Source organism: Lutra lutra, chromosome 6 (genome assembly GCF_902655055.1).
Source record: "Lutra lutra chromosome 6, mLutLut1.2, whole genome shotgun sequence".
In the NCBI taxonomy this organism is placed as follows: Eukaryota; Metazoa; Chordata; class Mammalia; order Carnivora; family Mustelidae; genus Lutra; species Lutra lutra.
In genome coordinates this window covers 132,588,409-132,600,529 of record NC_062283.1, presented here as the reverse complement: position 1 = coordinate 132,600,529, position 12,121 = coordinate 132,588,409, and the positions used below count along the sequence as shown (strand labels likewise).

Sequence of the window (12,121 nt, the reverse complement as noted above, 5' to 3'; positions counted from 1 at the left end):
TAACCCCACCCCCCCCATCAACCCTCAGTTTGTTTTGTGAGATTAAAAGTCACTTATGGTTTGTCTCCCTCCCAATCCCATCTTGTTTCATTTATTCTTCTCCTACCCCCTTAACCTCCCATGTTGCATCTCCTCTCCGTCATATCAGGGAGATCATATGATAGTTGTCTTTCTCCGATTGACTTATTTCGCTAAGCATGATACCCTCTAGTTCCATCCACGTCGTCGCAAATGGCAAGATTTCATTTCTTTTGATGGCTGCATAGTATTCCATTGTGTATATATACCACATCTTCTTTATCCATTCTTCTGTTGATGGACATCTAGGTTCTTTCCATAGTTTGGCTATTGTAGACATTGCTGCTATAAACATTCGGGTGCACGTGCCCCTTCGGATCACAACACTTTTAATAATAAACATGAAAGACTGAAAATGAATGCAATAAGCATCTGATTGGCTTTCTTAGGTCTTCAGAATTTTTCAGAGGCTATAGCAAAAAGACAGACTACAGCAGACTTTCCTTTTTTTTTTTTTTAAATGTCTGCCTCGTGAGCTAAAAAGTAAGTATCCAGGTTGTAGTGTTTCAAGTTTTAAAACATAAGCTGAATTAAGCTATAGCGTTCCAGGGTTGAAGTCACCAGTAATGGATCTTGAAACTAAAAATTGAGTTAAGATTTAAAGCGGAAAAGTAACTCCATCCTGGCTTACTTATGAGGCACAGGGAGTGCCTAAATACGGGTCTGTCTGCCCGGCAGCTGACACTCAGTTGTAGCACAGAAGCTCTATATTTAGGAAGAGCTGGGAGCCTCCTGGCAGAGACTCCTAGGGAAAGGCGTCCTAGTAGAACAGCACCCTTAGTCCTCGGAGAGCGCACTCGGTCAGTGCCCAGTTTCTCGGGAGTTCGCTTGGACGGTATCCGGTACTGGACACAGTAAGCAGTGGGCTCAGAAGAACGTGCCCTTCGGCTGACTGGAAGGTCTTGGGGCAAAGAACAAAAATGTTGAGGCATCTCAAAAAGAGAAGGTCTTTGAGATGCAGATCAGAGAACTACTGAAGCAGTTCGATTTCTCTCTCAGATCATCTGGAGTAGACACAGCTGTTCGCATCCGTTTTGTAAACACATGGTTGGATACACTTTCAAATAAAAACCCAGCCTGCACTTGCTTGACCCTTGGGTCCACATTTAATATCCTTTTTAAAAATTTTTTGATGTTTTTCATGTTTTATAATCTTTTTAACCTATGTGTGACCTGAGACTTTAATATCTGATCATTAAGACATTATCATGCTTCTCCACCGCTAAAAATTGCCTTATTAATTATTTTTCTTTAGACCAAATCTTATTGAACTTCCAGATCACCTGGGGGCCCTAAAAAGTATACACACCCTTAGGCTCTTTTGCCTGAGGATTCTGATTCATTGGTCTGGAATGGGTCTCGTGTGTTAGTACACTTTTAAGCTCGTGTATAGCAAGATATGAGAACTACTGATCCGGACTACTACTTTCTAATTCCTGTCTTTTGATTTTTTTTCCATACTGACATTTTTCTCTTCTGGAATGAGAAAATGGATTGCTTATTATTGGCATCTAAAAAGATAAATCTGAGTAATTTGAAAAAAAAATTAGTGTTTATAGCTCATTTTAAAAATAGTCTTTCATGGTAATTGGGTAGCTTATTTGTGGATCTTAATATACCATTGACCCTTGAACAACATAGGGGTGGGGTAACTACCCCCCCCCCAGCCAAAAATCCACATGGGAATTTTGACTGTCCAAAAACTTATATTACTAATAGTCTACTGTTGATGGAAAGCCTTACTGGTAACACTTGATTAACACTTATTTTGTATGTTACATGGATTATATACTGTATCTTTAAGCTAGAGAAAACAATCGTTAAGTTAGAGAAAAACTTATTTTTTCTCTAGCTTCCTTTAAGAATTTTGTAACATTTGTAACATTTAGAATAGTGTACTGTGAGTTTATTGAAAAAAAAAATCCATATACAAGTGGACCTGTGCATGTCAAATCCATGTTGTTCAAGGGTAACCTGTAATATCCATCAGGGTAGTTGGGCTTCAGAGATGAGAATTAGTGAACCTTTCTGTGGTGTGCCGCGTCTCATCCGTCTGCCAGTAACCTGCGGTGGGTCAGAGAGGAGGGATTGCGCGAGTTTGCGGTTAACACATACACACAGGGACTTTGCTACTGTTTTACGTGTCCCGCTTCTGCTTTCAGATCTGCAAGGACTGCACAGGGTGCTTTGACCGGCATATCCCGTGTGTTTCTCTGAACTGCCCAGTACTTTTCAAACTCTCCCGAGTAAATAGAGAATTATCCAAGGCACCATATCTCCGGCAATTACTAGACCAATTTTAAACTGTCAAAATCACAGAATTCCAGGTGCTACTTTTTTTTTTTTTTCAGTGTTTACCACTAAACTGTTGTGCATGGTGCTTTCTCAACTTTCATCGAGTCAAGTATGTTCACTGTCTATTATCTGAAGACTATGAAGGCTTTTATGCTAACTGAATTAAAAATTGTACTTGTTGATCTCTGAATAGCTCACTTCTTACAATGTACAAATTCTTCTTCATCCTTTTATAACGTATGTGTTGAATTTGCTCCAGTATGTGGAACATCTTGTAAATCCATTTGAGTAGATGATACTTACTTCCCTGTGGAAGGAGCACTGAAAACCTCTTTAAAAAAAAACAAAACAAAAACAAAAACAAAAAACAAAAAAAACCGTTCGTGTGTTTTCCTTGAACTGTCTGTATCAAGACGTGTTACTTAGAGATACTCATTCACTTTATAATTTTGACTGCGAAATATTTTGTAAATACACTTTTTTACTTTTCAAACAACTGAGTAAAATAATGTGCAATGAATTTTATACAAATGATTTTCAAGTTGTTAGGTATATTTCCTCTAGGTTTTGCTTGACTCAGAGTAGAGTTGTTATTTTGATCAAACTGTGCAAACAATAGTACCATGTGTAGCATTTTGAAATGTTATTTTCTAAAACCGCTGTCTTGCTTTAGCTATTCCTGGGGCATTGTGAGGAACTGTGCAAAGACATTTTTGTTATAAACCTGTGGGCCTGTTGCAATACTTTAAAAATAAAAAATTTTATTCCATTTTTGCTTGTTTTGTATAGACATTTCTATTGCTTCTAAATATGCTTAAAATATTTTCTTTCCTTACGTACTGTACAGTTAATCTTATTTGCCATCATCTTGGACACAAAATGTGTATTTAGAATATTTGTATAACTGTATAAAATGAAAAAGGAATTATGTGGTCAGTGCATTGTTTTCTAAACTGGAAATCATTTTGTTTTTAAAAGTTAATAATGGAAACCATATTAAAGTTGAATAAAATATGAAATATGGCAGTATGATTTTATCTTGGTATCAGTGGTATTATCGTCATGTTTTATATGCCTCTGTTGGTTACATCTGACCCTACTCCTTTCTAAATTTGAATGCAGTCAGTTTAGTTCGTTGTTATATCACATCTGATGCTGCAAATTCCCTCACCCAAAACTTGATTTTTAAAAATGTGACAGCAAGAGTTAGTCAAGAAAAAATTCAGCTCTCATCCTTTTATAGTTAGAAGAATCTACTTCTTAGTAGAGTTCCTGTGTACACTTTCACTTAGCTATAATCATGAAGCCAAGACTTGCCAGAGGGAAAGCAATAATTATTTTTTTTAACTAAATGCCAATTTTTTTCAGTATAAAACAATTCTTATTTTAACACAGGAAGCTCATCTGGGTATATATCAGAAGTGGGTCTTCCATTGCCAAATCAGAACTTCCAAATACAGGGGGAGGGGGGATTCATTTCTAAAAATGAGACCGTAGATATGGAATCACAGAACCACAAATTGTTTCTGCACATATTTCCCCAAAGTTCTGCAGAGACGAGCCCCATTTTGAGGAATTTTGTTTGGGAGGCTGGGGCTGGCCCTCAGAATTGGGATTCTGTTACCCTGTTGCCTGGCAGTCGTGGGTCTGTCCTTTCTAAGTTCTGTGCTAACAGGATTCCCACTTACGTCAGCTTTCCCCTTGTGACCAGATACGGTATTCTCAGCAGGATAACTGTTCTCACGTTCTTTACAATTGAACACAGCCAGACTAAGAAATGATTATCAAACCACAAATGCCCAAAACTGGCTCTGTCTTATGCTCTTCCCATATCTCTGGTTCCCTTTCCCGGAGGAAGTACGTCCCTTGGAACACGGTCATCCTGGGGTCTGCAGCCTCACTGCCCTCTACCGAGATTCATTCACCCTTGTTGAGGCTGGGACTGACTTGACCCAAACAGTATTTTGCAAGAAGCTTACAGCATGCTTTCATTATTGTTTTCCGCGCCTTTCCAAAACTATTCATCAGCTATTAGTAACTTTGTCTTTCACCCAGACCACAAAAAGAAAAACTATTTCTGAGTAATGCTGGAGAGGTGAGGTCATTAAACATCCCCTTAAGTTTGTTAAGAACGTCATTTTCTCTCATTCTGTCCATTTCCCACCAGTGTCTTTCTCTAGACGTAAAATACAAACAAAAGCTACTTACAAGCGTCTCTCTGTCCCACCCCAGAGAAATCCCATTCAACTGTGGGAAACAGGCAAATGCTGAACTTATATTCAATTTTGTATGAACTTCAATTTTCTATGTCTGTGAAGAAGGCCAGGACATTGGGAAAAACAAAATGTGAACACGGACAGTTACAGAATTTTTAGACGGAGTAATTCCTGCCAGGGCCGGAGCAGGCCGCGCAGAGAGTCTGTGGCCCCTCCAGCCCTGCCCACAGTCACAGGCCCCTCGCCGTGAGTCTCAGGAGGAGACCAGTCCCCGCCATCAAGCGTGCCGCCCCGATGACCTAAAATTCTCTAGCAGAGCTAGCTAGAGTTTATGCCAGCACATTCTTAGAGCTATGTAATCTTGATCTTTCCATCTACTCTCTTCTTTTGCATCACAACAACCTAGTCTTTTAGGGTCTATCAAATAAGCTTGTAAGTTCATTTCTCAATTTCAGAATAATATTTCTTAAGATACTCACATATTTGATTTTATAAGGTAAAAAGCCTGGCTACAAATGACAGGAGGGCTCTGCCATGACCAGAGGGGGAGGGAGAAGGCAGCAGGGCACAAGAAGCTAGTTTGGGCTCCGTATGTCCCTGTCTCAGCCAGACGTGGAGGACAGTCTGCCTGGCGCACCCCATGACACCTTGTCTCTTTCCCCTGATAGGATGAGACCTGTCCTGAAGCCATTTTGGGTTTCACAGAAGTAAATGAAATTTAATGCCACTGATGCCCCAGAGTTTTGTTTAATAAATAGCTTTATACCGGAAATTAGTCAGGGATTGTCTCTAGTATTTGAGGTCTGAGGAGGAAACCCTAAGACAGCACTGAATCAGCCATCTGTCCTGTTGCCTTGTCCATTCCCCTAGCTGTTGTGTCACCTCGGCCAATCTCCAGAAGTGGCTTACAGAGCAAATATGTTGTAGACCAATTCTCAGATTTCTAAAATCAGGTTTGTGTGTCTATTAGGGAAGGAGAGAATATCACCAGGAAGATAGAGGAGATATTTTTTTTTTAAGATTTTATTTATTTATTTGACAGAGATCACAAGCAGGCAGAGAGGCAGGCAGAGAGAGAGGAGGGAAGCAGGCTCCCCGCTGAGCAGAGAGCCCGATGCGGGGCTCGATCCCAGGACTCTGAGATCATGACCTGAGCCGAAGGCAGCGGCTTAACCCACTGAGCCACCCAGGTGCCCCGAGGAGATATTTTAAAATCAAAATACCATCTTACTGCCTGAGTCTTTACCTGAACTTGGCACTGATGCCATCACAGGTGCCTTTCTTCTGGGGGAAGGATTGGGAGAGTCCAGGGCAATAGTGGCCTAGGAGTAAGGAGACCCATACCCTGGTCCTCACAATTGCTACTGCAAATGCAACACTTTGGAAAAGCCACTACTTTGGTCACAGAGATTAAGAAGTTTCAAAACCAATCATTCTTTGAAGGCAGGATAATAGCACCTGCCCTGATTACTTGGTAGAGGCTTTATGAATGGGACTACGGATGGGTGCTACAAGTTCCACAAATGTAAAGTATTAGTTATTCAATAAATATTTACTGAGCACCTAAGAGGCACTGCACATTTTGCTCATCTAGAGATACCAACGTAATCCACTGTCCTCAGCTATGTCACAACCTATTGGGAGAGACAGATCAGTAATGACATTGGTTTTGAGATTATGAAATAAAGATGTTTTTGCCTCTTCCTCTTCTTTTGGATGAACCCAAAAATAAGAGAAAGCCAGCATTAGCGAACTCCAGAAAAGCTTAGAACAGAAGACCCCACGTGGGAACCAATTATTTAAAGGAAGCAGTTAGACCTTATGGACCAAACCTGACTCCACATACCCAGGTGACCGCCCCCCTCACACACACAAATAGAGTTTAGTCTTACTCTACAGCAAATGAGAAACAGAGAGGCACTGAACATGGAGACACTGGGCACCGATGGGGGCAGGACTAGGTATACCACGAAGAACGGGGATTAACTGCGTCTTCAACAATAAAGTGAGACCCTCTGCCTCACACCATGCCAAGGTGCAAAACCCCAAAAGCCAAGTCTACATTCCCATATCACTGTGTGCTGCTTTGGCTCAGATTAAATACAGGCTTATTTTAAGATTTATGTATTTGTCAGAGAGAGAGCACAAACAGGAGGAGCGGCAGGCAGAGCAGGCAGAGGGAGAAGTAGGCTCCCTACAGAGCAAGGAGCCTGATGTGGGACTCGGTCCCAGTATCCTGGGATCATGACCCAAATCGAAGGCAAATGCTTAACTGACAGAGTCACCCAGTTGTCCCAATAATTACAGATAATTGTGTGTGCCATTTGATATCAGTGTCTCCATTCAATTCTACATATAAATTCTATATATCTATAAATTCTCTATATATTAAGTCAGAGATCATGTCTGATGTGCTCCCTAACATAACCCACCACCAGCAAAACACCCTCAGATTACTGATAACAGTGAATTGAAGGGTTTAAAATGCCCACCTGGGAGGGGGGGCTGGGTGGCTCAGTGGGTTAAGCCTCTGCCTTTGGCTCAGGTCATGATCTTGGAGTCCTGGGATCGAGCCCTGCGTCAGGCTCTCTGCGCAGAGGTGAACCTGCTTCCCCCTCTCCCTCTGCCTGCTGCTCTGCTACTTGTGATCTCTCTCTGTCAAATAAATAAATAAAGTCTTTAAAAATAAAATAAAATAAAAATAAATAAAATGCCCACCTGATGAAAAGCTGACAGCAATTCCCATAAGGTCAGAAACAAGACAGGGATGTCCCCTCTCTCCATTTTTTTTTTAAAGATTATATATATATATATATATATATATATATATATATATATATATATATATATATAAAATTATATATATATTTATTTATATATATATATATGTTTTTCTTTCTTTAAAATTCTGGGAGGCAGTTTCTTCTAACAGGCCAAAATACACCCAAAATCAAGTGATCAAGTGTGTGGCTCTGTTATCTATTCAACAGTTTAATGTGTGTGTGTGTGTTTTTTTCTTTTTTCCTCCTTTAGTCTTCACCTGGTTTTGGGTCTCCTCTGATCTTGTTAATGTATATTTTTCTGGGGTCATTTCTACCCTTTTATATTTTGTCCTCTCATTCTTATCTATCTAAGAATCTTATCTAACATTCTATAATATATAGGTAAGATATAGATAATATATAGATAAGAATCTATCTATTCTTATCTGGATAAAATGACAAGGCAGAAAAAGTCACCCCAAAAGAACAAGGGTGTCTGGGTGGCTCAGTCAGTTAAGTGACTGCCTTCAGCTCAGGTCATGATTCTGGAGTCCTGGGATCGAGGCCTGCATCAGGCTCCCTCCTCAGTGGGGATTCTGCTTCTCCCTCTGACCCTCACTTCTCTCATGTTCTCTCAAAAATAAATAAATAAATATATATATATATATATATATATATATATATATATATATATATTTTTTTTTTTTTTTTTTTTTTTTTTTTTTTTTTTTTAAAGAACAAGAGGCAGTTCGGATGGCTAGGGACCTAATCAATATGAACATCAGCAATGTGTCAGAACTAGAATTCAGAATGATGATTATCATGGTGACAGCTGAGCTTGAAAAAAGCATACAAAGTACTAAAGAATCCATTTCTGAAGAAATAAAATCCCTTTCTGGAGAAATTTAAAAAAACTAAAATCTAACCAAGTTGAAATGAAAAAAAGTTATTAATAAGGTGCAATCAAAAATGGAGTCTCTTTCTGCTAGGATAAATGAGGCAGAAGAGAGAATTAGTGATATAGAAGACCAAATGATGGAGAATAAAGAAGCTAAGAAAAAGAGAGATAAACAACTACTGGATGACAAGGGGAGAATTCAAGAGATAAATGATATCATAAGATGAAACAACATTAGAATAATTGGGATCTGGGGTGCCTGGGTAGCTCAGTGGGTTGAGCCACTGCCTTCGGCTCAGGTCATGATCTCAGGGTCCTGGGATTGAGTCCTGCATCGGGCTCTCTGCTCCGCGGGGAGCCTGCTTCTTCCTCTCTCTCTGCCTGCCTCTCTGCCTACTTGTGATCTCTGTCTGTCGAATAAATAAAATCTTTAAAAAAAAATAAAAGAATAATTGGGATCTCAGAAGGGGGCAGAAGGTATATTGGACCAAATTATAGCAGAGAATTTCCCTAATTTGGCAAAGGGAACAAGCATCAAAATCTAGGGGGCACAGAGAATCCCCCTCAAAATCAATAAAAATAGGTCCACACCACATTATCTAATAATAAAACTTACAAGTCTCAGTGACAAAGAAAGCAGCTCAGGACAAGAGGTCTGTGACGTACAACAGTAGAAATATTAGACTGGTGGCACACCTATCCACAGAGACCTGGCAGGCCAGAAAGGACTGGTATGATATAGTCATAGCACTAACAAGAAAAATATGCAGCCAAGATTACTATATCCAGCTAGGCTGTCATTGAAAATAGAAAGAGAAATAAAAAGCTTCCAGGACAAACAAAAGTTAAAAGAATTTGCAAACACTAAAGCAGCCCTCCAGGGAATATTGAAAGGGTCCTCTAAGCAAAGAGAGAGCCTAAAAGTAACATAGACCAGAAAGGAATAGAGACAATATACAGTAACAGTCACCTTACAGGCAATAAATACAATGGCACTAAATTTGTATCTTTCAAAAGTTACTCTGGATGTAAATGGGCTAAATGCCGCAATTAAAAGACACAGGGTATTAGATTGGATTAAAAAAAAAAAAGACCCATCAATATGCTGTCTACAAGAAAGTCATTTTAGACCCAAAGACACCTCCATATTTAAAGTAAGGGGGTGGAAAACCATTTACCATGCTAATGGACATCAACGGAAAGCTGGGATGGCAATCCTTCTATCAGATAAATTAGATTTTAAGCCAAAGACTATAAAAAGAGATGAGGAAGGACACTATATCATACTCAAAGAGTCTGTCCAACAAGAAGATCTAACAATTTTAAACATCTATGCCCCTAACATTTGAGCAGCCAATTATATAAACCAATTAATAACAAAATCAAAGAAACACATTGACAACAATACAATAATAGGAGGGGACTTTAACACCCCCCTCACTGAAATGGACAGATCATCTAAGCAAAAGATCAAGGAAATAAAGGCTTTAAATTTTTTTTTAAGATTTTATTTATTTATTTGACAGAGAGAGATCACAAGTAGGCAGAGAGGCAGGCAGAGGGAGAGGAAGGGAAGCAGGCTCCCTGCTGAGCAGAGAGCCCCATGCGGGTCTCGATCCCAGAACCCTGAGATCATGACCTGAGCCGAAGGCAGCGGCTTAACCCACTGAGCCACCCAGGCGCCCCAGAAATAAAGCCTTTAAATGACACACTGGACCAGATGAACATCACAGATATATTCAGAACATTCCATCCCAAAGCAACAGAATACACATTCTTCTCTAGTGCACATGGAACATTCTCCAGAACAGATCACACCCTAGGTCACAAATCAGGTCTCAACCAGTACCAAAAGACTAGGATCATTCTCTGCATATTTTCAGAACACAATGCTTTGAAACTAGAACTCAACCACAAGAGGAAAGTTGGAAAGAACTCAAATACATGGCTGCTAAAGAATGAATGGGTCAACCAGGAAATTAAAGGAGAAATTTAAAAATTCATGGAAACAAATGAAAATGAAAACACAACTGTTCAAAATCTTTGGGACACAGCAAACATGGTCCTGAGAGGAAAGTATATAGCAATACAAGTCTTTCTCAGGAAACAAGAAAGGTCTCAATTACACAACCTAACCTTACACCTAAAGGAGCTAGAGAATGAGCAGCAAAGAAAGCGTAAACCTATCAGGAGAAGAGAAATCATACATTTCAGAGCAGAAATCAATGAAATAGAAATGAAAAAGAACAGTAGAACAAATCAACGAAACCAGGAGCTGGTTCTTTGAAAGAATTAAGAAGATTGATAAACCCCTGGCCAGACTTATCAAAAAAAGAAAGGACCCAAATTAATAAAATCACAAATGAAAGAGGAGAGATCACAACCAACACCACAGAAATACAATTATAAGGACATATTATGAGGGGTGTCTGGGTGGCTCAGTCATTGAGCATCTGCCTTTGGCTCAGGCCATGATCCCAGGGTCCTGGGATCGAGCCCCATGTCAGGCTCCCTGCCCTGTGTGGAGTCTGCCTTTTCCTCTCCCATGCCCCCTGCTTGTGTTCCCTCTCTCGCTGTGTCTCTATGTCAAAAAATAAAATCTTAAAAAAAAAAAAAACATATTATGAACAACTATACACCAGCAAATTTGACAACCTAGAAGAAATGGATGCATTCCTAGAGACATATAAACTACCAAAACTGAACCAGGAAGAAATAGAAAGCCTGAACAAACCCATAACTAGTAAGGAGATATCATCAAATTCTCCCAACAAACAAGAGCCCAGGACCAGACAGCTTCCCCAGGGAATTCTACCAAACACTTAGAGACGAAGTAATACCTATTCTCCTGAAACTGTTCCAAAAAATAGAAATGGAAGGAAAACTTCCAAACTCATTTTATGAGGCCAGCATTACCTTAATCCCAAAACCAAACAAAAACCCCATCAACAAGGAGAATTACAGAACAATATCCTTGATGAACATGGATGCAAAAATTCTCACCAAAATACTAGCCAATAGGATCCAACAGTACATTAAAAGGATTATCCACCATGACAAAGTGGGATTTATTACTAAAAAATCAATCAATGTGATAAAACACATTAATAAAAGAAAGAATAAGAACCATATGATACTCTCAATAGACACTGAAAAGCATTTGACAAAGTACAGCATCCTTTGTTGATCAAAACTCTTCAAAGTGTAGAGATAGAGGGTATATACCTCAATACCATCAAAGCCATCTATGAAAACCCACAGCGAATATCATTATCAATGGGGAAAAAACTGAGAGTTTTCTCCTAAGGTCAGGAACACGGCAGGGATGTCCACTGTCACCACTGCTATGCAACATAATACTACAAGTCCTAGCCTCAGCAATCAGACAATAAAAAGAAATTAAAGGCATCAAATTGGCAAAGAAGAAGTCAAACTCTCACTCTTTGCAGATGATATGATACTTTATATGGAAAACCCAAAAGACTCCACTCCAAAACTGCTAGAATTCACACAGGAATTCAGTAAAGTGTCAGGATATAAAATCAATGTCCAGAAATCAGTTGCATTTCTATACACCAACAGCAAGACAGAAGAAAGAGATATTAAGGAATCAATCCCATTTATAATTGCACCCCAAACCTTAAGATACCTAGGAATAAACCTAACCAAAGAGGCAAAGAATATGTACTCATGAAATAAATTGAAGAAAAAAAAGAAATGGAAAAACATTCCATGGTCATGGATTGGAAGAACAAATATTGTGAAAATGTCTATGCTACCTAAAGCAATCTACACATTTAATGCAATGCTTATCAAAATACCATCAATTTTTTTCAAAGAAATGAAACAATCCTAAAATTTATATGGAACCA

At 39.2% G+C, this 12,121-nt stretch overlaps 1 protein-coding gene across 3 annotated transcripts in view; it reads left to right on the top strand.

Moving 5' to 3' along the window:
• Positions 1-3,396, top strand: part of REV3L (REV3 like, DNA directed polymerase zeta catalytic subunit) — a 187,496-nt gene extending 184,100 nt beyond the window's left edge. For all 3 annotated transcript variants that reach the window (XM_047734503.1, XM_047734501.1, XM_047734504.1), the window contains exon 32: positions 2,241-3,396. In XM_047734503.1, the coding sequence (XP_047590459.1) occupies positions 2,241-2,381 (141 nt within the window). In that variant the 3' untranslated portion in view covers positions 2,382-3,396. The remainder of the gene's footprint in view (positions 1-2,240) is intronic.
• Positions 3,397-12,121: the final 8,725 nt, after the last annotated feature.